Source organism: Aethalodelphis obliquidens, unplaced genomic scaffold, assembly GCF_003676395.1.
Source record: "Aethalodelphis obliquidens isolate GAN/ISIS:26980383/991018 unplaced genomic scaffold, ASM367639v1 scaffold44, whole genome shotgun sequence".
In the NCBI taxonomy this organism is placed as follows: Eukaryota; Metazoa; Chordata; class Mammalia; order Artiodactyla; family Delphinidae; genus Aethalodelphis; species Aethalodelphis obliquidens.
In genome coordinates this window covers 15,492,335-15,517,419 of record NW_020837988.1, presented here as the reverse complement: position 1 = coordinate 15,517,419, position 25,085 = coordinate 15,492,335, and the positions used below count along the sequence as shown (strand labels likewise).

General features: G+C 56.5%; 1 protein-coding gene across 5 annotated transcripts in view; it reads left to right on the top strand.

Annotated features, from left to right (window-relative positions):
• MRC2 (mannose receptor C-type 2) overlaps positions 1 to 25,085 on the top strand; it is a 55,135-nt gene that overhangs the window by 22,702 nt on the left and 7,348 nt on the right. For all 5 annotated transcript variants that reach the window (XM_027081273.1, XM_027081272.1, XM_027081271.1 and 2 more), the window contains exons 2-19: positions 10,214 to 10,615; positions 11,325 to 11,498; positions 11,704 to 11,868; positions 12,033 to 12,146; positions 12,647 to 12,793; positions 15,467 to 15,655; positions 15,777 to 15,931; positions 17,051 to 17,158; positions 18,911 to 19,026; positions 19,882 to 20,030; positions 20,674 to 20,891; positions 21,595 to 21,737; positions 22,833 to 22,935; positions 23,189 to 23,327; positions 23,440 to 23,475; positions 23,735 to 23,895; positions 23,983 to 24,050; positions 24,767 to 24,867. In XM_027081273.1, the coding sequence (XP_026937074.1) occupies positions 10,214 to 10,615; positions 11,325 to 11,498; positions 11,704 to 11,868; positions 12,033 to 12,146; positions 12,647 to 12,793; positions 15,467 to 15,655; positions 15,777 to 15,931; positions 17,051 to 17,158; positions 18,911 to 19,026; positions 19,882 to 20,030; positions 20,674 to 20,891; positions 21,595 to 21,737; positions 22,833 to 22,935; positions 23,189 to 23,327; positions 23,440 to 23,475; positions 23,735 to 23,895; positions 23,983 to 24,050; positions 24,767 to 24,867 (2,688 nt within the window). The remainder of the gene's footprint in view (positions 1 to 10,213; positions 10,616 to 11,324; positions 11,499 to 11,703; positions 11,869 to 12,032; positions 12,147 to 12,646; positions 12,794 to 15,466; positions 15,656 to 15,776; positions 15,932 to 17,050; positions 17,159 to 18,910; positions 19,027 to 19,881; positions 20,031 to 20,673; positions 20,892 to 21,594; positions 21,738 to 22,832; positions 22,936 to 23,188; positions 23,328 to 23,439; positions 23,476 to 23,734; positions 23,896 to 23,982; positions 24,051 to 24,766; positions 24,868 to 25,085) is intronic.

Here is a 25,085-nt window from a genome sequence, read left to right as displayed (position 1 = left end):
ATTTTCAATGCTCGCTCACTTCTCTTTCACATACCGTCACGGCCAAATGCACCTTGCTTGTGGCTTATCAGTTTCAAGTGCCTGGAATAGTTGTTTGGAACTGACCAGTCTTCCTGGTCTCCCATCTCTGCTCTGCCCCTTATTAACTGTGTTATCAAGAGAATTGATCTCTCTGTTATTTAATACCTGTTTCCTTATCTGTCAAATGGAGATAGGAATTTTACCTATTTCTGAGCATTGCTGTGAGGATTAAGGAGAAAGCCTGGGAAGCCGGTGCCGGGTACCTAGCCAAGTGTATGGTAAACATTAACTTGTATCATTATTTGTGGTCTCTTTCCATAAGTGCAGAGTGACCATATGTCCTAGTTTGCCTGGGACAGCCCTGGCTCAAGCTTGTTGTAGTGCTGTAATTATTAGTAACTCCCCTTCTCATTCTCAACATGAGACAATAAATGATATGGTCAACTTATATAAGCAGATACTGGTGTGATGCGGTTCAGGACTTGAATAAGGTTTAGTCCTAATGGAAAGGTCATGGTTCCAGTTGTTTGAATGTCCTTGGACAAGTCACTTAACCTTTCTGTGTTTCGGTTTCCAAATTCTAAAGGACTGACAAGATGAATTCTAAGACCCTCCAGTTCATATTCATTCTGTCATTCGACATTTGTGAGTCCAGACTATGGCAGGCAAATGCTGGGGACATGGAGAGGCGGAGGATAGAACCTGAGCCCTCAAGGGGCACTTAGCCAATGAGGAACTCATTGTGTTGTGTGAATGGGGGGGAGGGATCCTACCCTTTTTTCTATGTTATGTGAAAGACCATTAGTTAGAAATTGTTGGGCTTCCCTGGTGGCGCAGTGGCTAAGAATCTGCCTGCCAATGCAGGGGACACGGGTTCGAGCCCTGGTCCCACATGCCGCAGAGCAACTAAGCTCGTGCGCCACAACTACTGAGCCTGTGCTCTAGAGCCCGTGAGCCACAACTACTGAAGCCCACGCACCTAGAGCCTGTGCTCCACAACAAGAGAAACCACCGCAGTGAGAAGCCCACTCGCCGCAACTAGAGAAAGCCCGCACGCAGCAACGAAGACCCAACGCAGCCAAAAGAAAGACGAAAAATTGTTCATGAAATAGTTCTTGCGAATCCAATGGTTTATATTTGAAACCTCAGTTTCTCACAAACAAATCATTAGATTTTAGTTTAATTCCCCACACGTTTCTCTTTCTTTGTTTGAAAAAAATCTTCACTGTGGAAAATACAGAAAGGCCTAAAGGAGATTTTCTCTTCCTTTCTGTTGACTCTGCAGTAAGCAGTAGGGGGGGGGGGGGGGGGGGGCTTCTAGCATTTTAGCTTTAAGTTACTGCCCCCCCCCCACTTCTGCAGCCACTTTGGCAAAGCTAAATTTTTTTTTGTTTGGCCAGTTGAACCAACCCTCCCCCCGCCCCCGCAGTGAAAGCGAGGAGGCCTAACCACTGGGCCGCCAGGGAATTCCCCAAACTAAATTTTTTAAAAGTCGCTCTCTCTCAGTTTGTCCCGGTGTCTCCTTTATTATAAATCCTTTCACTCATTCATTTACTCATCCTAAATCAGAGGCATGAAGCATCTAATGCAGCCCTGGGGCTGGGGCTCTCCTATCCGTGCTTTTATGAAATAATCTTCTGACGACTCCCACGGAGAAGTGAAACAAGTGTGGCTCCGCGAAGGCCGGCGCGGGCGGCGGGCGCGTGATTTCTGCGCCGGGACGGCTACGCCCCCACCCACGCGCGCTCCCTTCCGGGGTCGAAGGCGGAGCTGGGCCCGGCCCCAGCCGCGGGTCCGGGATCCTGCCCTTCGCTGGCTGGTCAGTGAGGTTGGATTGTCCTGGCCCAGAAGGCCACTTCCCGCCACGACCGGAGCCGGCCGTCGTTGTGAAAGTTGCCCCCCGGGGAAGGAAGTGGCTTTGGGCTGTTTATTTTGCCTGCGGGCTAACAGACGGCGCCGGAGGCCGCCGACCTGGGGTTCGCAGAGCTGGGCTGGGGAGCCTGGCGGACCTCGTGGCCGCGGCGGGGCTGGGGGAGGGGTCTGCGCCCAAAGGCCCCGGGCCGCGCCGCGGAGATGGGGGCGCATCGCGGAAGGAGGGCGCACGGCCTAGGTGGGGGGCGCAGCGGCCACGAAGACCCGGAACTCCGAGGACGGGCTGGGCCCAGCACCTCGGGTCCTGGAGGCGGGCGTGAGGGAGGATGGGGTCAAGGTGGGCCCGCCCCTGGGATGCTCTAGTAGAGAAAGAGACGTGGGGACCAGGCAGGGGAGCGAGGCTGCGGGAGCTGCCCGTGAGCAGAGGGGTGCCGGGTCCCCCCAGAGGTTAGAGGCGATATGGGGCTCGGCATCCCCCGCCCTTCCTAGCCTTCGTACAAGATGGGGCCTGGGAAGGGACAGGCCGAAAATATCGTGATGCTTTAGTCTGAGAAGACAAAAGACAGCAGGGCATGAGATCAAACACTCTTAAATCGCCACGGGGTGAAGGTCAGGGCGGGTGAGGATTTGCGTCTCCGAGAGCCCCAGGGGCCAGCTCCCCTCAGCCGGCACCGCCTGGGGGACCCAGGCAGAGCCTTGGGAGGGTGAAAGCTGCCTTTCCGAATTTACCGGAATTCCCATCCCCCCTTCACACCATCCTCTTGCATGTATTAGGTGACAAGCCCATCTCTTAACTCATTCTCTGCCAGAGTTTGCTTTAACATCTTAAGACACAGCATATCACATCGTGCAATGCAGACATTTTAAGGGGGGAAAAGAGCGTCTCTAGAGGAGGTTGACTGCTGCTGGAGAGACTGAGAGAGACACTGCACACAAGCGTGCGTGGGGCAGCCGCGGAGCCTCCTCGGGGCTGAGTGTGTTCGGTTTTGTCCCATGCTCTGTAATGGACCAGCAGTTTGGTCTGGCTGGAGTGGAAGGGCTGCTGGGGAGGAGGCCGGAGAGTAGGAAGAGCCTGGAGGGTGGACGGTAGAGGGGGAAGCCCACACTAGCTCAGGATTTTGGTGGCGATGCTGCACGGTTGGGCAGAGTATTGGGCCTCGAAGGCGTGTGACTCCCCTGCCCTCCATGGAAGGAATGCCCTGCCGCGCGCCCGCCCCCCCCAGGTCCAGTGTGCGTGCAGGGACATGGACACAGCCTCTAGCAGAGGGTGGCGCAGGGTGGGACGCCTGGTCCCCAGGGTTGGCCCCTCTGCAGGGCGGAACTGGCAGCTTCTGCTGACTCGGACATTTCCAGGCCTGGCCTCAGGGCCAAGTGGCTCATTGAAAACAGCTGCTCCTTTTGGCTGGCAGCCCTGCGGGCGGCTGTGGCTCTCCCTGGGATGACCCCTGGCCTCTGCGTGGCCTGGGGAGGGGTGCCAAAGGGGGAGACGGCCGGGGAGGGGGGCGGGTGGTGCGGGGAGAGACTCAGCGGCTGGAGGCCACCCTGCTGCGCCCTCTGGGACCAAATATGGTCAGCTCCCCCCAGGCTCGCCAGTTGGTCCCTGGTCCCCAGCTCTCTAGGAGCTGAGCCAGGCTCTTTGCTGGGTCCCCAATCTTTGATTCTGCCATTCCCCGAACTTGGAACACCCTCCGTGTCCTTGTCTCTGCTTGCGCCTTTCAGGGTTTTGTTTGACGTGTCCCTCGTTCAGTAGATATTTGTGGAGAGCCTGCTGTGTGCCAGGCACTGTGCTCGAGTGAGCTTCCCCTCCGCTTCCTTCAGCGTGATGTCTTCAGCTTGTGATGGGGAACAGCCGTCTCATCGGAGGTCAGACCTCTGGCTGCCTCTGCTGCTGGGCTGAGTCCGGGAAGCTGCAGGGACAGCTGAGAGGTTTGCTGCTGACAAACAGACAGTTGTGAGTCTCTGCACTCAGCCTCAGGACCAGCACATTGTGTGTACCTTACAGCAGACGGGAAAGGAAAGGAGGCCACAGTGACCCTCAACCCGGAGGGAGGAGGTGGGGTTACTCAGTGTAGGGCAGGTATCTTTAAAACCCAGTTACCTCTGAGCACGGGAATAAATTTCCAGGGTGATGCCCTGGATGTCTGAGAAGCAAGGAAGTATGGATTCCACACCAGAAAGATTCCTTCAGTTACCTGGGAAATCCATTTCTATCCATTTACCCCCAACCATGTGGTATAAATTAGATCTGACTGTTTTGCACACTTGTTGATGTGTTGCTTGTAACTTTTTCATGGATTGCTTTGTGAGTTCTGCATCTCCAGCTTCACTGTAAACATCTTGAGGGCAGAAGCCACATCCTTAATTTCCCTATAGTATCTAGTTCAGTGTTTTGTAAATGCTTGTCATTGTCATGAATGAGAAAGTCTCTGGGGGAGCAGCCCGAGATGCAATGGAGAGGATGCAGTGGGTCCAGCCTCCAAGCACCTCCTCTGACGTGGCCCAGAGGCAGCCACCGGCCCAAGAAGCTCATCATTGGTCTGACGGTCAGAGGGGACTCTGGAACAATGCCTCCAGGGGAGTAAGGAGCATGGACCAGTGTTCCAGACTGGTCCATGGACCTAGGGTTGTGTGTTTATCAGGATTCTTTGGTTACAAGGACAAAAGCGCGATGCAAACCAGCTCAGCAAAAAAAGAGAAAGGGATGTGGCTGCAAATGATCCCGAGTGATGCACAGTGCGGAGGAAGAGCCGCAGGGACCCAGGGGCTGGGGCTGGACGTTCTGCACCACCAGGACTCACGTCCTCTCCTTCCATCTCTCAGCTCTGCGTCTCTTTCCATATTATCTCCTTCCTTGCTTACAACAGAAAGATCTTTTCCTCATGCTAGGAAACGTGGCCGTTGGCAGCCCCAGTTTAGCCACGTGAACAGAGAGAGGAGACGTCAGGGCTCCAGGAGAGGACTCTGATCAGCCCTGTTTAAGTGCCAATCACTGTAGCCAGGGGGATGGACATGATTATTGGCCAGTAGTGAGCCTCGTGCCCACTCACATAGCTAGAGATGCAGGAAAATACTTTATGAATAATAAGGGGAAGAGGGTGGGAAGTTTGCTAGGTAGACAAAAACAAAGACCAGAGACTACGGGCAGCTCCACGAGGTCAGGGATTCCGTTATCGTCTCCGTATGTTCCACGCAGAGCCTGGCTCCCGCCAGCCCGTATGGTGACAGGGACTGGGTTGTATCTGGGTGGCTCATCCTCACACCCTCTGTGCCTGGCTCCCTGCCTGCCACCTGTGAGAATCTCAGGGAATATTTGTTGAACAAATGAATGAATGACGTGCAGTTGGTTTTCGATGCACAGTTCCCTCCCTGGCCTCATTCATTCATTCACTCCCTGAACAAGTGCATCGTGGCCCACAACTGGGTGCCTGGCGTTGTGGTGTCGGTGTGGTTGCCATCCAGATACAAGGGGTCATCTTTGTCCTTGCTGAGGACCCTACCGAGGTCCTAGTGGGGGCCACTCCCACTCCCTGCATTGCCACCTGAGGCTCCCCAAGTGAGTGGAGCGAGGCTAGGGAGCTGGGTGAGGCTGGAGGGGACCTTCTTGGGAGGTGGGGGGCATCAGGCCTCCGCGCTTTGAGCTCCCTCTGCCGCTTCCCGTGTGCCCGCGGAGACCATGCATGCAAAGCACACAGAGGCAGTTCTCAAAATGCCTGGTTCCCTTGCCTCTCGCCTGACCGTTTCCGGCTCGGCCAAGGCTGGGCTTCATCTCTGCTTCTATTGGCCCCTGGAGAAACAGCTTCCTTCCCCCCGCCCCTCGACCCTGAGCGGAAAATGCTCTCCCTAGAGTCCCGCAGCCCCCTGCTCAGCAAAGCCCCTGGGTTCCACCGCTGAGAATTGGCCTCAGCCTCCCCGCCGCTCCCAAGTTCCTTATCCTTTTCTCATTTGCTGCCGCCGCTGCCGCCAAGGCACTTCTGTGACCCGCATTCCTCACCCTCTGCCCCCTGCGGATCCTCAGTGACTTCAGACTCTGAAGACTCAGCTCTCTCCGCCACCTCCAGACACCTGGACTTGAAGGGCTCGTTTGCCCTCAGGTCCTGCTGCGTCCAAACCCACTGTTCTCTAACTAGGCTGGTGCTGTGTGTTTCCTCGTGTTCCCCGCGTTGCCTGGGACATACCGTGCACATAGCAGGCGCTCCAGGTAGATATGTGGATTTGAACCCAGAACCTAGGACAGCTGAGCGAGGAGGGGACTTGCGCAGTGATCCACGTGACAGAGGAGGAAACGGAGGCCTTGAAAGGTACCGCGATTGGGCATCCTGCTCTCTTGCCCTCTGGGCCTCGGTTTCCTCATCTGCCGAGAGGTGAGAAGGTGGCGTCTCCCGACCCCGTGGGCCTCTTTCAGACCCTGCATTTGCCATTTGTTACGACTTGATGTAGACCATGCGTGGGTTTTCTGGTCAGGGAGGAAGGGGAGATACTGTCCCCCTGGGCTGCCGTGGGCTCCTGTGACGTTTTGAGCTGCATGTCCAGCCCCACCCATCTCCAAGAGCGCCTATAAAAGCAAGCACTACTTTCTCCCTTTTCTGGTCCCACGCCCTCTCCCTACCGCCTGCCAAGGGCCACTTTCTGTTATTACTGACTCTCCTCGCTGGAGTGGAGTTTCTGAGGATCAAATGCCCGATCCAATCAAAGGCTCAGACAGGCCTGGATCAAGTCCTGGGCCAGTTTATGGTTCCTGGAGGGGGGCCGGAAGGGAGGGTTGGGGTGAGGGCAGCGGGTGAGGATTGGCTGTGGCAGTCGCCCTCGTTGGTCCTTTAGGAAGTCACCCGTGTCTTGCCCCGAGAGGACCCCCATCCTGGTGTTGTCAGAGAATAGAGTGACCGGTGTCCCTCCCCACTGGCCTTCCCACTGCGGAGTTTCAAACACGCGGCGGCAGGAGATGTGGGCGCTCTGTTTTAGGAAAATGGATTTGGCAGCCGGGACAAGGAGCAGAAAGTTAGACGGGTTGGTTGTGATTGTTATTTAGGCATGAAATTCATTCATTCATTCGTTATTATATTAAGTATTACCGTATGTTGGGCAGAGTTATAGGTACTGGGGAATATAGTGTCAAGATGAAGTCCTTGGAAGCTTCTGAACAAGAGGGGAGACAGAAAATAAACAAAACCACGTCAGATCATGAGCTCTGGTTCTGGAAATGGCAGGTTAGCTTGTATTAGTCTAATTCTCTGGCCAAGAGTCCTTATCGACTAAGGACAAAATATAAAATACAGTGGTTCGAGAGCAATCAAAACCAGACAGAGGCTGGGGAGGAAACAGTCCTTGAAAGAGAAGAGGCTGCTGAGCGAGCGGTTCACTTCAGCAGCTGTTCCTCCTGAGAGCCCTGCCCAGGCTGGGGAGCTCAAACATCTTTACCGGTCAGAGTGTGGGGCTACCAGAAGAGCTAAAAATCAAGAGGGAAAATCCTGGAAAGGCAGGAGATGTCCTCCTACAAGTTCTCCTCAAATCCTTGGCCGCTTGTAAACTGTGCGTGGGCAGAGCGAAGCTTTAAGGAGCCCAGCGAGAAACAGCAGCTGGAGGAGGAGATTGCAGTTGCTGCCTGGTGCCGAGGAAACAAGAGTTTGGAATTCAAGTTCCACCAAGTTAGAGGAGCTGAGTAATTGCCTAAGGTTTTCTTTGAAAACTCTAGAAGGCCTCATCTGTGATTAAACCCAAGGCTAAGGGCCACACCTTAAGACTGAACAGAAAAACGCAAACAACCCCACCCTAGCAAAACGTAAACCCAAAGCTTCTCCGGGATCGAGATGATCCACCAGTGACTTAACTGCCTGCCACAACAAAACTCAGCATTCTTTTTACGAAGATAAAAAGTCCAGACTCCCTGTAACATGTCATCTACAAGTCCAATACGCCAAAAAAAACTCCAGACTCCTCGTAACATTATCCACTATATCTAGTATGTAATAAAAATTACTAGACATGGCAGGCAGCAGGAAAAAGTGACGCATAATCAACAGAAAAAATAGTCGGTAGGCCCAGACTCACAGATAACCCGGATGTTGGAAAAAATACCAGATAACAATAAATGCTGTGAAGAGAATTATGCTAGAGAATAACTGTGGTTACCACTTTAGATTGGGAGATCAGGGAGGGCCTCTCTAAAGATGTGACCTTTTTTGAAATGTGAAATGCCAGGCAGAGGGAGCAGTGCAAAGGCCCTGAGGCAGGAAAGAGGCCTGTTCAAGAAGGGGCCAGGAGGTCCTTGACTTGAGCAAGGGACAGTAGTATCATATGAGATCAGACTGGTAGGCAGGACCAGAACATCTAGGGTCTCATGGCTCATAGTAAGTAGTATGAATTTTTATTTGCAGAATGATGAATTGCCTTTGAAGGCAGGAGAGAGACTAATCTGACTTATATTGCTTTTCTTTTACTGTGAGAGAGGCTGTCATTTCAAATATTTAAGAACCAATTGCATTTCTTCTTTTTTTTAGCTGTGTATACATATCTTTTATTCATTTTCTACTATCTTGGTGCCATTTTACTCATAATTTATTGTATTTTTTATAAAAGCTCTTTTCATTTTAGGCAATAAACTATTTGCCTCTAGTAAGTTACACATATTTTTGTCACTTGAATTTTGATTTTTTATGGCATTTTTCATGCCATGAAAAAATTATTATGTTATTGAAGTTATCGCTGTTTTCTTTATGACCTTCAACACTCCAATATTATTTTAAAAAATTTTTTTTACAACTTATTTACATCTTTAAAAGATCACACTGCCTGGCCATAAAGAATGACTTACAGAGGAATGCCAAGGCCAGCATGGTGGAACAGAAAGGTCTGGGCTTTGGACTCAGAAGACTGGGGCCAAATTTCAGCCTTGTGACTCTGGTCAAATTGTTCTACTACCCCTAGTCAAATATTTTGCCTATAATACGGAATCATCATCATCATCAACATTTATGGTGCTCTTACTGTATGCTAGACCCCGTTCCAAACACTTTACATGTCTTATCTGATTTAACGTTGACAGTAGTCTCACGATGAGGAAACCAAGCCGCGTGCCCAACTCCCACATTGAGTGGCAGAGCAGAGATTTGAACCCTAGCAGTCAGACTCATGCTTTCAAGGCATGAAAATAATCCTGAAGGGCCAGTGGATGCAGACGTGCTCTGGAGGCTGAGATGTGCTGCATGTGTATGTCGTGTACTAAGTGGCAGCTAAGGAACAAGAAGGAGGTGGTGAAACGTGGGTGTCACAGAGACCTGGGTTCGCTTACTGGCTGTTTGGTACCATGAGTGGGTCGCTTCACAGCTCAAACTCACGTCAGTTTCGTCCTTTCTCTCTCTCAAACACTTTAAGGTATAATCACAGCTTTTGAGATACAATTCACATATTGTAAAACTCACCCATTTAAAATGTGCCTTTAATGGGGTTTTAGTATGTTCACAGAATTGTGCAACTATCATGACAATCTAATATTAGCACATTTTCATCACCCCCCAAAGAAACGCTGTACCTTTCCCCAGTCACTCCCCATTCCCATCACCCCAACCCAGCCCCAGGCAACCATTGATCTACCTTCTCTAAATTTAAATCTTGATTTATTCATCTGTAAAGTAGGTGGGCAGGGGGCAGGTTGGATTTCAATGTCTTTCATAGAGTGTCTGCTCAGTGAGGTGATGGGTGAGAAGATGCAGGATTGGGGAAGCCAGAGAGCTAAGCTCTGTCTAAAATCTAAGGAGTGAGATGGTTATGGGACATGAATGGTTGGGTTTTGCTGGGGGCAGGTGTGGTGAGTGGTTTGGGAAGATTCTAAATGAGAGGAGAAGATGGAGCCGCTGCATCTGAGGAGCAGGAGGGGAGAGTGAGACAAAGCGACTCCAGGCTGGAGAACTCTGGCGGAAAAACAGCGCTACGTAACAGAGGTTGGGATAAAGGTTGCAGCGTGGTGTGTGATGTGAACACCTTCACCGTCCTCATAAGATCTTCAGAAAAGTCAACAGTTCCCAACTTGCCATATGGGGTTGGGTTTGCTTTAGGGGGGTGGGACGGAAGGCTGAGTCCTACCTTCAGGTGGCATGGGGCTGGAACAGAGGCTGGTCGCCTAGGCTCTGCCTTGACTGGGCACAGGGGGACAGCAGTGCCTCTTGCCAACACCCAAAGGGCCAGTAGTGAAGACTGAGTGATTTATCATATGAGAGAAGGCTCACAGCCCAGCACCAGGATCATGGTCAGTGTCTGCAGGCGGCCTGGCCGTCAGGGGCGGCCAGGAGACCCCTGTGATGGCCTCGTGTCCTGCCTTCCCTTCTAGAACCCAACGTCTTCCTCATCTTCAGCCATGGACTACAGGGCTGCCTGGAGACCCAAGGTGGGCAAGTCCGAGTCTCCCCAGCCTGCAATGCCAGCCTTCCTGCCCAGCGCTGGAAGTGGGTCTCCCGAAACCGGCTCTTCAACCTGGGCACCATGCAGTGCCTGGGCACAGGCTGGCCGGGCACCAACACCACCGCCTCCCTGGGCATGTACGAGTGTGACCGGGAGGCACTGAATCTTCGCTGGCACTGTCGCACACTGGGTGACCAGCTGTCCCTGCTCCTGGGGGGCCGTTCCGGCAACACGTCCAAGGCTGGCACCCCTGAGCGCGGCGACCAGACCCGCAGCGGCCAGTGGCGCATCTATGGCAGCGATGAGGATCTGTGTGCTCGGCCCTACTACGGTGAGAGGCTGCTGGCAGGGCAGGGCTGGGGCTCCTCGTGTCCGGGGCCTAGAGCCACAAGGGCAGATGCTGGGGTGACAAAACCTTGGCCTCCGTAGACCTCTGGCAGTCACCTCTTTCATTGCAATGGGAAGCATTTTGGAATAATTGAGAAAATGGACTTCAAAGCATATAATTTGCTTTTTTAAAAATCACGAAGTTAATACACTCTTGTAAAGACCTCAGACAGTACAACAGTGTATAACGTACAATCAAATGAGAAATCCCTTCCCCCAGGCCCACTCTTCAGGGGAGACCCCAGGGTAATCCTCCACAGGGGTCTTGATCCCCATTTTGCAGGGGTGAACAGGAACCAGAGTCACCCAGTGAGAGGGGCCTTTCCTGGTGGGCAGCTTCATCCTAAGGGTCCTTTCCTGGGAGTTCCAAGATAGAATTTGGCGTGAGGGCCAGCTGGATTTTGGACAGGCATTAAGGGGCACTGCGGGGCCCCCTTCCCAGCCCTATGGGATGAGCAGTTGGCCCTCTCCCAGGCTCCTGGGCTGACCTGACGGCAGAGGGAGCGTTAAAGCCACAGTCTGGTGCCACTGCCCCTCCCACTCTCTGCTGACCCCTGCCCACCCCGGCTCCCAGGGTTATAGGGGGTTTTTGTCTGAGGGATAGGCAGCCTCTGGGGTCCAGATGCCAAGGCCTTGGCTCCCCTCTCCTGCAGAGGTCTACACCATCCAGGGCAACTCCCACGGGAAGCCGTGCACCATCCCCTTCAAGTATGACAACCAGTGGTTCCACGGCTGCACCAGCACAGGCCGCGAGGACGGGCACCTGTGGTGCGCCACCACCCAGGACTACGGCAAGGACGAGCGCTGGGGCTTCTGCCCCATCAAGAGTGAGAGTGGAGCGGGCGGGGCTGGCGGGAGGCTGGCCCTGGGGGACGCGAGCGGGTGGCGGAACTTGCGGGGCAGAGTGGGAAGTGGCCTCTCCTCGTCGCACGGGGCAGCCTGTGTGGAGTCACTGCACTCCTGGAGGGATCCCCTGTGGGCCCTGCAGGACAGAGCTGGGGAGGGACCCACACTCGGCTATCGTGGTGGCAGGTAACGACTGTGAGACCTTCTGGGACAAGGACCAGCTGACGGACAGCTGCTATCAGTTTAACTTCCAGTCCACGCTGTCCTGGAGGGAGGCCTGGGCCAGCTGTGAGCAACAGGGGGCGGATCTGCTGAGCATCACGGAGATCCACGAGCAGACCTACATCAATGGTGAGGCTGGGGCAGGGCGGGGGGCAGGCGCCTGAGACCTGCCCTGCCTTTGGAGGGCCCTGAGCCCTTTCTGCTGGTGGGGGTAGGGATGCTGGTGGTGGGGCAGAGGGTGGAGGGCCAGGGATGGGGCGACCCCTTCCTCACTGTCGCTGTCTTGCTGTCAGGGCTGCTCACTGGCTATAGCTCCACACTGTGGATTGGCCTTAACGACCTGGACACCAGCGGAGGCTGGCAGTGGTCGGACAACTCGCCTCTCAAGTACCTCAACTGGGAGAGTGGTGAGGCGCGGGGTTTGGGGCGCAGGGAGGCCAGGGGACCTCCGCACAGGCACTTGGTCTCTTATTTGCTCCTTCGCTGGTACCCTGCTCCAGGAGAGCAGTGAGGGTGGGGGCCGATTTCCACTCCCTTCTGGACCGGGCGCCACTGGTCCATGGCGTGTGTTGTCCGAATTAGGAACCGATGCCCCTTCCTCGGGACACAGGGCCTGGGAGGGGACTGGATCTTATTGTCCACGCACCCCTTCAGCCGCGGGCACCGGGGCACCGAGCGCGCCAGCAGCCTGGCCAGGGCGGGCGGGCGGGCGGGGCTGGAACGGGTTGCCGCGTAGAGGCACCAGGACCACGTGGGCCCAGGTTAGGCAGCAGGAGGGCCGAAGCGGGGCGCTGGGCATCTGAGCGGGCTCAGGTCTCCCGAGGGACCACGAGGTTCGGGGTAGGGCTCCCGGGCCAGGAGGTGAGTTTCTCTCGCCTGGGGCGCTGGCGCCCTGCCCTCCCCACAGATCAGCCGGACAACCCGAGCGAGGAGAATTGCGGAGTGATCCGCACGGAGTCGTCGGGCGGCTGGCAGAACCGCGACTGCAGCATCGCGCTGCCCTACGTCTGCAAGAAGAAGCCCAATGCCACGGCCGCCGAGCCCCCGCCTCCCGGTGAGCCTGGCAGCCGCGGGGCGTGGGTGGGGCTCGTCAGGGCCGCAGCCGCCGGCGGCTCAGCCTCCCAGCACTGGGGTCTCTGATCCTCGCTATTCTTTTTAATGGTTCAGCTGAAGTCTGAACAAACTGAAATGTGCCATTAATTCGTTCCGGGAACGTTCGTTGAGCACAGTGTTCAATGCCTCGGGACTCACCGTGTCCTCGTGGTGGTCACAGCCTGCTGGAGGTGACAGACACCTAAACATTCAATTGGAATATCCTGAGTTATGTGCTATTATAAAACACATGTATAATAAATATCAGAGGGGCCTAGAGAAGAAATTGATTAAGCTCCAGAGACTTAAGGAAGGTTTCCTGGAAGTGACATTGGATTTGGGCCTTTCAAGTTGAGCGTAAGTTTAAAAAGGCATAAAGAGGTGTGAGGGAAGGGCATTCCTGGCAGAGGGGACTGCAGGTGCAAAGGCACGGTGGCCTGGAAGTTCACGGCAGCTTTAAGGACGGGGAGTATTGCTCCCTAACTAAGGGTTAGAGTATAGGCGCTAACCACTTAAAGTGTGGTCCGCCGTCCAGCAGCACAGCGTCACCTTCCCAGGTGATGTTATAAATGCTTGTTATAAATGTAGAATCTCAGGTGCACCCCCCCCCCCCCAATTAATTGAATTAGAACCTGCATCTCCCAAGATGCTTAGGCGATTCATGTGCAGGTACAGTTTGAAAAGTACTGGATTAGAGGGCAGGGGAACAAGACGGTTCAGAAAGGCAGGTTGCAGCCAGTTCCTGAAGGATCTTGGCTTCTGGGTGAAATCTGGGTGGGGCCGGGTAGGCTGTGGGAGCCTTTGCAGACTTTTAAGGCAGGGAGTGTCTGGTCCACATTTGTGATTCACCGAGATAGCTCTAGAGGCCGGCACCCGCTTTGGGGTGTGGCCTTGGGTCCGCAGCTTAGTCTCAGAGGTGCAAATTGAGGATAAACTCAACCCCATTGCAGGGTTGCTTTAAGGCTGGAGACCTGGCCTGGCTTAAAGGAGCGTCTCCTTAGGTTGGAGGGGCTACTGCAGGAGTCCAGTAGCCATGGGGTGAAGACGGGATTTATACATGGAAAATACAGCAAAACCAGAAAAAAATCCACAAAACAGAAAGTAAGAGCTTACAGAGCAAAACTTCTGCTTCTGACCATTGAAGTGTTGCCAAAGGCTGATTCAGGGTCACTAGCCACCACTGTCTGTCCTCACCCCCTCGGGGGTCAGGAGCAAAGGTTTCAAACATTGGCACCCACATCTAGGGCGCCTCACCTCCAGCTCAGGGGGAGCCTGGGGCAGGCACCAGTTCCAGGGCTTCCCTTTCTGAAAGGAGGGCCACAGGGCCAGTGTGGGCAGGCCTCTCTGTGGCCCCCATCGGGACTGGCCCCTCACCAAGTCCTCTGTCCCCTGGATCTGCCCAGAGTGGCTGCTGTGGGGGGTTCTCCTCTGGGGCCTCACGGACCTGCAGGTATGTCTCTAGCCGTGGATTTCCTCTTTCATCCTGGCCCACATCTCTCTGCACGAGGTGTATTTTCTAAGCAGTTTCTTGGGTGGTTCTGCCTCCCGGGACTCAAAGCCTGTCATTTTAGAGGCAGGCGCCGTCATGCCCCCAAAGCGTCCTCATTTCCTACACTCCCTTCTTCCTACAGCCCTTGGGTCTGCACACCCACTAAACTCTTGTATCCAAGGAGGCAGCCTTGGGTCTTAGCTCAGCGGCTGACAAGAGATGATCGATAGGTCTTGATCCTATCCCAAGGAGGGAGGCTGCTCAGGCCCTCAGCCCTTCCCCACTCTGCCAGGTCTCCAAGAGACAGTATGGCTGGACCCTGGAGCATCTCCCAGGATGGAGTGGATCCCAGTGGGGCGATGCTTCAAGTGGGTACATGCTTTCTTGCCCAGCCAGCAGAATCCTGTCCAAGCCTGATGTTGTGGGTGGTTTGGTAAAGTCTTGTTTTCTCTTGCCAAGACCCAAGTGAGAGCTTGTTTGCATCAGGTGCCTGCGGACCCTGATCCCTAGAGGGCGATCTTGAAATGCATGGAAACGGGAGTGAGGAAGGGCCTAAGGCCAGTTGGTTTCTCAGCCCTAGGGTCCAGGGAGAGGAGCTGGGGGTGGGGGTGGGGGGAGGATCAAGAGTAAAAATCCCAGCCAGGGGACGCCCGTCAGGCAGCGGTGAGTTCACGAGCGGCTGACCTGGGAGGCCCCGTGTCCCCACCCCATTCATCCCAGATTAGTGGAGCCACACTCTGTAGATGCTCTTTGAGACAGTGACGGCTGTGTCATTTATTAAGTGAGGTGGACACGCGCTAAGTTGTAATCTTACAGCAGGAAACCCCATTTACAGAGGAGGAAACTGAGGCTCCTGGGGCTGGTCTGTCCCGAATCCCCATCTATCTCTCCGTGAGAGCCCCAGCTTGGGGGGGCCGTCCTGTCTTGGGTGGAATCTGCCACCACCTCCCGGGGCTTCAGCCACCCTGGGAGTTTTGTCTTTCCAGCATCATTCGGTATTCAGACCTGTCCTCGTGGGAAGGGCGGATCTGTGACAGGTTTGGGGAGGGGGTGACTTCCAGGCCCCTGCCTGTGTTGACACCCAGGGGGTCGGTTCCCGGGCTGGGCAGCTCGGTCCCTGAGCAGCGGCCTCTCTGGTGTCCGCAGACGTGTGGGCCAACGTGAAGGTGGAGTGCGAGCCCAGCTGGCAGCCCTTCCAGGGCCACTGCTACCGCCTGCAGGCTGAGAAGCGCAGCTGGCAGGAGTCCAAGAAGATGTGTCTGCGGGGCGGGGGCGACCTGCTCAGCATCCACAGCGTGGCCGAGCTGGAGTTCATCACCAAGCAGATCAAGCAGGGTGAGGGGCTGCGTCCCCCGCGCCCGTCCCATCCGCCCGGAGGCCCAGGGGCGGTCCCTCCCTCCCCTGCCGGTGCCTGAGGCTGACCCCCCCGTGTCCCCTCTCCCCGACCGCACCCCAGAGGTGGAGGAGCTGTGGATCGGTCTCAACGACCTGAAACTGCAGATGAATTTTGAGTGGTCCGATGGGAGCCTCGTGAGCTTCACCCACTGGCATCCTTTTGAGCCCAACAACTTCCGGGACAGCCTGGAGGACTGTGTCACCATCTGGGGGCCGGTGAGAACCCCCTCTCCCTGTCACGGGGCCCCCAGACCTAGCCTGAGTTTCCTCATCTGTCAGGGGAACTCTAATGGTGCCAACCTCAGAGGGTCACTGGGAGGATTAAAGGAGTTAGTTCTTGTGAAGCCTTAGGACGGTGCCTGGTGCGATCTTGGTCTGTTGCCAGCTGCACTTCCCCACCTGCAGGTGGCGTCAGAACTCACATTATGTGGACATGCTCTGCAGGCAGGACTGCTCGGTGCCAGCCCTACCCAGCCCAGGGTCCTGCCCCCTCAAGAAATGATGGAGCTGTGACTGTTTGCCATGGCTTTGGCTCAGACAGTGTGGGTGGATGAAGGAATTGATCCAGGGCTTCAAGCAGAGATAAGTCTGGCCCTTAAAGAATGGACAAAGCTGTAGGGACAGACTACTTACTCCAGAGACAGGACATTCTGCCGTGAGATACAGCCAACAGTGCCAGCGACTGTGGAGACGTCTGGCTTAGAGGATGCTATTTAAAAATTTATGAACAATTATTTATTGAGCATCTGCTATGTGCCAGGCATTCTCCTGGGGCCTGGGACATATTAACACCTCTGCCCTCCAGATGCAGCTCAAGGCAGACAAAAACTGCTGGCTGGGTGCCCTGGACACAGGAGGGCTAAGGCAGTTAGGAGGGGCCGAGGACTAAGTTCCTCTTCAGCTCCGTCAGCTGAGGTGAGGGTCTGGGCACACGGCCCCTGCTCGCCCTGGATCTCCAGGTACTGGCTGGACGCCTTGCCGACCTGGGAATCTCATCTGTCTGTCCTGCTAACAGTCTTAGCCAGCTTGTCCTTCATGTTTATGAAATGAGCTGTAAGTAATTTAAGAGAGCACCTTTTTCCATTTAGACAGTGCTTGTCAAAGTTTCGAGGCACTTGCGCATCAACCCTGTGTGCTCTCGTCAGCCCTGTGAGGCTTGTAGCACTAATCCTGCTTCCCCCATTTTCCAGCCTAGAGCACAGAGAGGTCAAGCTTCTTGCTCAGAATCACACAGCAAGTCAGAGGCACGGCCAGGTCTGGAAACCAGGTTCACTGAAGGGGTTTGGGAGATTTGGAGGAGATAGATTGAGACTCCCCCTTACCCTGTGTCCCTAGGAAGGTCGCTGGAATGACAGTCCCTGTAACCAGTCCCTGCCATCCATCTGCAAGAAGGCAGGCCAGCTGAGCCAGGGGGCCGCTGAGGAGGACCATGGCTGCCGGAAGGTGAGGGTGCTTCTGGAGCTGCCCCGGGTGAGGCCAACCAGAGGGGCTCCCAGGGGCAGGAGGGCAGGTGGAAGCCCGCAGCCTCCCATGGCATCGTCCCTTCCTCGGCATGCCCCCTCCTCTACTCTCCAACCTGCTCCGTTCCAGGAGTGATGTTGGATGAGGTGGGGTGGGGGGGAGAAGCTGTTGGGAAGAAGCAGAGCTCCCCCGCCACCCCTAGCCCTGAGCCCCCCTCCATGGAAAGCCACGGAGAACCCAGAGGTGGCGGTGGGCGGGTCCCCCCGTCTGGTTCAGTATCCCCTGCGTGGAGGCTGCCGGGGAGACCCTGGCCCTCTGTGCACCCCGGCCCCATCTTCCCGCCTCACTTGCTGGCATAGCGTGTGCTTGTCTGTCTCCTCAGGAGGAACGGGGCCATGCGGTGTCTCCGCCCCTGGGCTCTCGCCCCAGGGAGGGAAGGGATTAGGACTGAATGGGGGGAATGAATCAGTCGGGGGGGGCGGAGGTATGAAAGAGGGTGAGGGTGGGTGATGGATCTGTTTCCCTCCTCCAGCCGCCCGCCCGCCCCACCCCTCGCCGCCCCCAGAGGAGCAGGGGTGTGAGCAGTGTGGACACACGTGGGGAGGCTGCTCTTCAAGCCCACTTGGTTGTGTTTTGGCCCCTGGCGGCTCCATCTGCAGAGGCCCCGCTCACGTACACACATACGCACGTAGACATGCACAATATACACATACACACACACAAACACATAACGCACACGTATACACACAAATACATGCACATGTACACATATGCACATGTACACACACACACACACACACACACACACACACACACACACACACATGCCACTTTCTCCTCTGCGCTGGGTCCTGCCCTGGGGGCTGCCTCGCTCTCTCTCCCAAGCTCCAGCCCCCACCCCCAGGGATCCCACTTGAAGGCTTCCTGGAGGCAAAGGCCCTGGCAGGCACCTGGTGTCATCTTAGGAGGAACAGGGCTGTGGCAGGGACAGACACAACCTCTGTGGTGTGGGTTCCGGTCTGGGCTCTGCCTGCACTGTCTGTACAAAATAGAGCCACGTAATTCTGAGCCTCAGGTCCTCACCTGCAAGGCAAAGCAGAGAGGCCCTCAGGTGGCCCAGGGGACAAGGGGTCGGGGGGGTGAAGCCTCCCCGGCCTCACAGGGATGGGGGCAGCGAGCCAGCCGTGTAGGAGGGGTGGTCTCTCTTCCGCAGCTTTGCTGCCCCTCGCCGAGGGTCTGTCCCCCCTGCTCGCGGGCCAGGCGCATCCTCCGTGTCCTCCAGCTTTTCCAGGCCCCCGAGGATTGCCCAGCCCCCTCCACATCCTGGCAGCTCTCCCAGCTTTCTGGCTCTGGTTTCCCAGCCAACTGGCAGTTTTCCCACTGCGTCTCTTGGTTCAAACACCCAAGCGAGGAACCCGGTGGGCCACTCATCTTTCGTGGCCAGGCCACAGGCCGGGTGACTGGCTGTCTCCCAGTCAGCCACCCGTGGGCCATGCTTACGCCCCGGGCCTGGCAGTTGTGGGTAACGGTAGGGAGGGGAGCGTGGAGTGACAAGGTGCAGAACACAGCACAGGAAGAGCCGGCTCTGGTGTCAAACCAGTCCCCTCTGTTCTGTGCCCAAGCCTGCAGAAAATTCAGTGGTGCCACTGATAGCACCTGCACCCCAGGATTTATGGGTGAGAAAGGAGAGTCCTCCCCCCCGACACCCCTTTTCTGCCCACTCTCTTGAGCCAGGGTTGGACGTGGCACAGCCCATCCTGCTACTGGCTGGGAGAGGACCAGGTGACCTACAGTGAGGCCCGGCGCCTGTGCACCGACCACGGCTCTCAGCTGGTCACCATCACCAACAGGTACAGGAGAGGGACCAGCCCTCCCCTATGTCCTGGCCTAATGTGGTCCCTCCTCCAAAGGGGGCAGCATCCTGCCATCCAGTGCAGAGGGACTCGAGTCCTTTGCGCTTCAACAGGCTCCAGGGCCTTTTTCTAATATTGTCACCAGAATGACTCCCGTTTATTAAGCGACCCCAGCATGGGACAGGTCCTGGGCAGGGGCAGGGGCAGGGACAGGTCCTGGGCAGGGGCAGGAACAGGCGTAGGTGTGGGCTGGATGCCCCGAAGAGACCTTGGCTCTGTCTGATTATCTCTCTCCTCAGCAAGGCATGGAGGTGAAGACAGTAGAAGGGGACCTGGGTGGCTCTGTGTCAGCTGCAGGGTCCCCAGGGGTCCCCACTTCCCTGAGCAAGTTTCTTTTTTAAAGCATTTCTTAATTTTTTTAAATTAATTTATTTTATTTTATTTATTTTTGGCTGCATTGGGTCTTCATTGCTGTGCACGGGTTTTCTCTAGTTGCAGCGAGCAGGGGCTACTCTTTGTTGCGGTGGGCGGGCTTCTCATCGCAGTGGCTTCTCTTGTTGCGGAGCACGGGCTCTAGGCACGCGGGCTTCAGTAGTTGTGGCATGCGGGCTCAGTAGTTGTGGCGCACAGGATTAGTTGCTCCGCAGCATGTGGGATCTTCCTGGACCAGGGATCGAACCCGTGTCCCCTGCGTTGGCAGGCAGATTATTAACTATTGCGCCACCCAGGGAGCCCCCTGAGGAAGTTTCTGACTGGGTGCAGCACCCAGGCTCCTGGAGCAGGGCATCTGGCCTGTAGCCCAGGGAGTGGTGGGGGGCAAGCTCCCTGCCCCGACCAGCCTCTCTCCCGCAGGTTCGAGCAGGCCTTTGTCAGCAGCCTCATCTACAACTGGGACGGCGAGTATTTCTGGACGGCCCTGCAGGACCTCAACTTCACCGGCTCCTTCCGCTGGCTCAGCGGGGATGAGGTCATGTACACCCACTGGAACCGGGACCAGCCCGGTGAGCCCCTCCTCCACAGCGCCCGCTCAGCCCCCTCCTTGGACTTTCCTTGGTGAAGCCAGGAGGCCGCGGTGGACCAGCCCTGCCACGACCGAGACCCAGGGCTTCATAGGAAACAGATCATTCGTACAGTGTGGTGATGTGGTTATAGGAGGACAGGCTCTGGAGCCAAACTGCCCGGCTCAGATCCTGATTGAGCAGTTTATTAGCTGTGCATCTTTGAGCCTCAGTTTCCTCATCTGTCCAATGGGGATAATGGTACTTTCCTCACAGGGTTGACATGAGGCTTGAATGGGTTAATACACGTAAAGCCCTTAGAGTAGTGAGCATACAGGTGCTCGCTATTACTGTTAGCATTTTAAATTCATCTTTTTTAACCTTTTCAAGAACCTGATGAGGCAGATGATGAAACAGGCTCAGAGAGGTTAAGCAAGTTGCCTAAGGTCTCACAGGAGCAAACATAGAGCTAGGCCTCTGCCCCCATTTCCTTCCTCCCCACTGGGCCCCGACTCCACAAAGCATGTCCCTGCAGAGATGGCTAAGCTGATTCCTGGTGCGAGGGCCGTGGTGGTGCCCCTCGGGGATGTGAGGGAGGACCGGTGAGTCCTCTTCAGCATGTGGGTCTCCCTTCTCCCTCCTCCAGGGTACAGCCGTGGGGGCTGCGTGGCCCTGGCCACGGGCAGCGCCATGGGGCTGTGGGAGGTGAAGAATTGCACATCGTTCCGGGCTCGCTACATCTGCCGGCAGAGCCTGGGCACGCCAGTGACACCTGAGCTGCCTGGACCAGACCCCACACCCAGCCTCACTGGTGCCTGCCCCCAGGGCTGGGGCTCAGACCCCAAACTCCGGCATTGCTATAAGGTAGGCAGCCTGTTGGCCTGGGGTCGGGGGAGAGAAACAAGAGCAAAGAGGCAGCACCCCTGGCAGGGTGGGTGGCCCCAGTGGGACCCAGCCATGATCCAGGCAGGCGGGCCCTGGAGAAACTTACAGACAACAGACAGAGGTACTTTCTGTTGAAACCCTTTTGTCAGTGGCATCTGAGGCCTGGTGCATAGTAGGTGCTCAATAAATATTTGAGGAGTTGAAGAAACCACAGAGACCATCGGTTGCGGAGGTTCCCAAATGTTGGGGCCAGGCTGGCCGCTCTCTAGAGTTGCCTGGGGAGCCCGAGTTAAACAACTCTTCCAGGCTGTCACTATGGAGACTGGGATTAAGTGGGTTGTAGTGGGGCTTGGTAACCTGTGTTTTTAAACCCTGCTGGGTTTGGGAACCACTGAGGTAGTCCAGGGTCTTTTAATTACAGGAAGAAGCTGAAGTCCAGGGAGGGGAAGGGACTTGCCCACAGCAAATTGTGGCTCTGCTGGGATAAGAGCCCTGATTGCCCCGCTGGTTAGGGGGACCATCTCTGGGAGATGGCTGTGCCAGTTCCCCTCCCCTGGGGCTCCCTCTCTGATGAGCAGGATTGTCCAGTGAGGCCCCAGCCCCCTTCCCCACCCATGTCCTGGGAGGGCAGGTGTCCCGTGGGGAGCTGGGCTGGGGAACAGCTTGGACTCTGCTCCTGCAGGTGTTCAGCGTGGAGCGGCTGCAGGACAAGAAGAGCTGGGTCCAGGCCCAGAGGGCCTGCCAGGAGCTGGGGGCCCAGCTGCTGAGCCTGGCCAGCTATGAGGAAGAACATTTTGTGGCCAATATGCTCAACAAGATCTTCGGGTACTGAGCCTGGGGCGGTGGCCCCTATGCACATGAGTCGGGCTCTTGCGTTTGCTGGGCAGGGTTAAGGCGACCCCAGGGCAGTCGGTTCCAGGGCTTGGAATGACCTGTGCATCTGCTACTAACGCCAGGCCCATCCTGACCCCCCCTCAGGTAACCCTGGTCTCCCTGGAGTCGGAGACCCTGGGTTGCTCAGCAGAGCCGGCAACACCCCCTGAGACTCACAGACTTTTACACAAGTAACCGCCCTCACCACCCCTCCTTCTCCACGGCAGAACCTCCAGGCTCATCCAAGTGAGCGCCCCCTCCCGCAACCCTGCACCATCCCACAATAGCCCACACGTTCTCAATAAACAGCGTTTTTTGAGAGACAGGAATAGAAAGGCTACAAAAGTGAGCATCTGCCCGCGGGGTCCCTCCAGGTCCCTGTCTCTGTCCTGTGGGTTCCTGGGACATACAGCCCTACAGTCCCTTAGCCTTGGGAAAAATCCAAATGGATCCAGGCTTCCTGACATCTCAATTCCAGGGATATCTCCTCCCAGCAAACAGCACAATTACATTATTTGACTGGTAATTATAATAGCTCGTGTCAGTTGCTTCTCACCATGTACCAGGTACTGCACTAAACATTTAATCCACGTTCAAGACTCTTCTCAATCCTAAGTACACATTATCCCTTGCGGGCTGTTAGAGAGGTTGAGTTTTTTTACCCAAGGTCACAGAGCTGGTCCCTGGGTGACCCACGACCGGAATCCAGGTGTATCTGATTCCACGGCCCCAGGTCTATTCACCGTCCCCATCGGCTGCCTAAAGTGAAAGCCTGCAATCTTGCTGGCAGGGCAAACCCCACCCAAAGGAAAGCAAGGGAAGGGAGCCAGGCCACCTGCCCGCAGCGAGCGTGGCGCCTGGCCCAGCTAGCCCAGTTCTCTCTGGGGAGAGCTTTGTAAGGGTGGCCCCAACAGTGTTTTGCCCGGTGAGTGTGAAGCCCAGTTCGAGAGGCCCCAGGTCCTTGGGACTGCCCAGGTCACAAATGCAAGGGGCCCCTATAACTCTCATCCCCATGTCTTCTGTCTTCACCCCCGGGTTGTGCTAAAGTGAGTCAGAGCCCGAGATCCACGAGCAGCACTGGTTCTGGATCGGCCTGAACCGTCGAGACCCCGGAGCGGGGCACAGCTGGCGCTGGAGCGATGGACTAGGGGTGAGGGGGCCTGGAGGAGGCGGGGCAGGTGGGCGGAGCCTGGGCGGGGGAGGTTTGGGTGTGGGCGTGGTCTTTGGGAGGTGCGCGAGGTTTAGTAGAGGCAGCGCCTCTACTAAGGGAAAGGGGGTGGGGACCGTCTAGCCCAGGTTGGGGGTCCCTAGCTTATGCCAGGTCTCTGGTTGGTCTGTTCTGGGGGGGTGGGTGCAGCCTGCGCCTGGTGCCTGAAACCCCTCTCCCCTTCCGACCTCATCAGTTCTCTTACCACAATTTCGACCGGAGCCGGCACGACGATGACGACATCCGGGGCTGTGCAGTGCTCGACCTGGCCTCCCTGCAGTGGGTAGCCATGCAGTGCGAGACACAGTTGGACTGGATCTGCAAGATCCCTCGAGGTTGGGTGGGGCGGCGCTGGCGGAGCGGGCATGGGACGAAGGGCGGAGGGGGCGGGGGTCCAGGGAAGGGGCACCTTTCCCTGCAGCGTCTCTGTCCCTGTTGTCCCCATAGGCGCGGACGTGCGGGAGCCTGACGGCAGCCCGCAAGGTGAGGCACCCCTCTCCCCACGGCGGCCCGGAGGGGGGAAGGGGCGTCACCTCCTGGGCAGGGCCTGGCCGGGACAGAACGAAGGGGCTTAAGGGCTTGAGCCGAGGGAAAGGTGATGGGGGCACCCTACTGGCCCAGGTCGGATGGGCTCGCAGGCCCGCCTGCATAGGCTGCCCTGGACCCGCCTTGTCCTCCTTGGGCTGGGCGGGCAGGCAGCCCCAGCCTGGCCTCCATCCCCACGCCCCCTCCGCCCCCGCAGGCCGACGGGAATGGCTGCGTTTCCAGGAGGCGGAGTATAAATTCTTCGAGCACCACTCCACGTGGGCGCAGGCGCAGCGCATATGCACGTGGTTCCTGGCCGAGCTGGTCTCCGTGCACAGCCAGGCGGAGCTGGACTTCCTGGGGCACAACCTGCAGAAGGTGGGCAGGCTAGCGAGCAGGGAGGGCAGGCCCGGGAGCCAGGGAAAGGGCCTGCCATCCCTCACCTGCCTGCCCGGCTTCCCCTAGTTTTCTCGGGGCCAAGAGCAGCACTGGTGGATCGGCCTGCATACTTCAGAGAGTGACGGGCGCTTCAGGTGGGAGCCCTGGCGGGGCAGCGGGTGTGGATGGGCAGCGGGGCGCATGCGTGTATGGCGAGCCTCAACCCAGGCTGGAGGTAGGCAGGCGGCACAGCGTATAGAGACAGACAGATTTGGATTTGAATCCAGCCCTGCCCTCCACTGGCTATGTGGCCTTGAGCAAGTGAGTTAACCTTTCTGGGCCTCGGTTTTCTCACCTGAGAATGAAACGAGGCCTGCCTGGTAGGATCATTGTGAGAATTAGAAATGAGGTATGTGAATCCTTAGCATGGCATCCAGCACATCATCGGGCACTAAGTAATGGCAGCTCATTGTTATGCTGGGGTCACTCATGAATAAGGTCCCCTCAGGACATGGGCAAGAACATAGGATGGTCCGGAGGGGCCTCTGTGTATTCACGTCCCACCTACCATGTGTGAGGCGTGGAAGGCCCAGCAGCACATGGGTGTCTGAGCGTGGCGCTGCCCTTGGACCCCTGCTCTGGGATCCTTAGACTTCTTTTCTAGTTAGAGAAACGGATGCCCAGGAAGGCTGGCCCTTACCTGGAGGCGCCAGGTTCTTGGGTTCTAGCTGCACTGAGCTCAGTAGCCCCACTCCTCAGCCTACGGCCACTGAGCCCCTGGTGTTGGGCTCTGGTCCCTGCCCCCTCATTGCTGCATACAGGGGAGCACGGTGCCCAGTGCTGGAGTCACCCCTGCTCGGTGCCATTGCAGATGGACAGATGGTTCCGTTATAAACTTCATCTCCTGGGCACCCGGCAAGCCTCGGCCCATAGGCAAGGACAAGAAGTGCGTGTACATGATGGCCAGCCGAGGTGAGCACAAGATGGGGCAGAGAGGGTGCAGAAGCTGAGGGGAGGGTGGGTGTTGGGGGCAGTGAGGTGAGCCTGCGCAGGGGCCCTAGGTCTCTTCTCATTCTCTCTGTTCCCACAACCCAAGAAGGGCTAGACCCAGAGAGGGGAGGGCCTGTCCCTGTGATCCGGCAGCCACAGAGGACTTGAGTTCAGAGCTGGACACAGGGACGTGAGCCCCA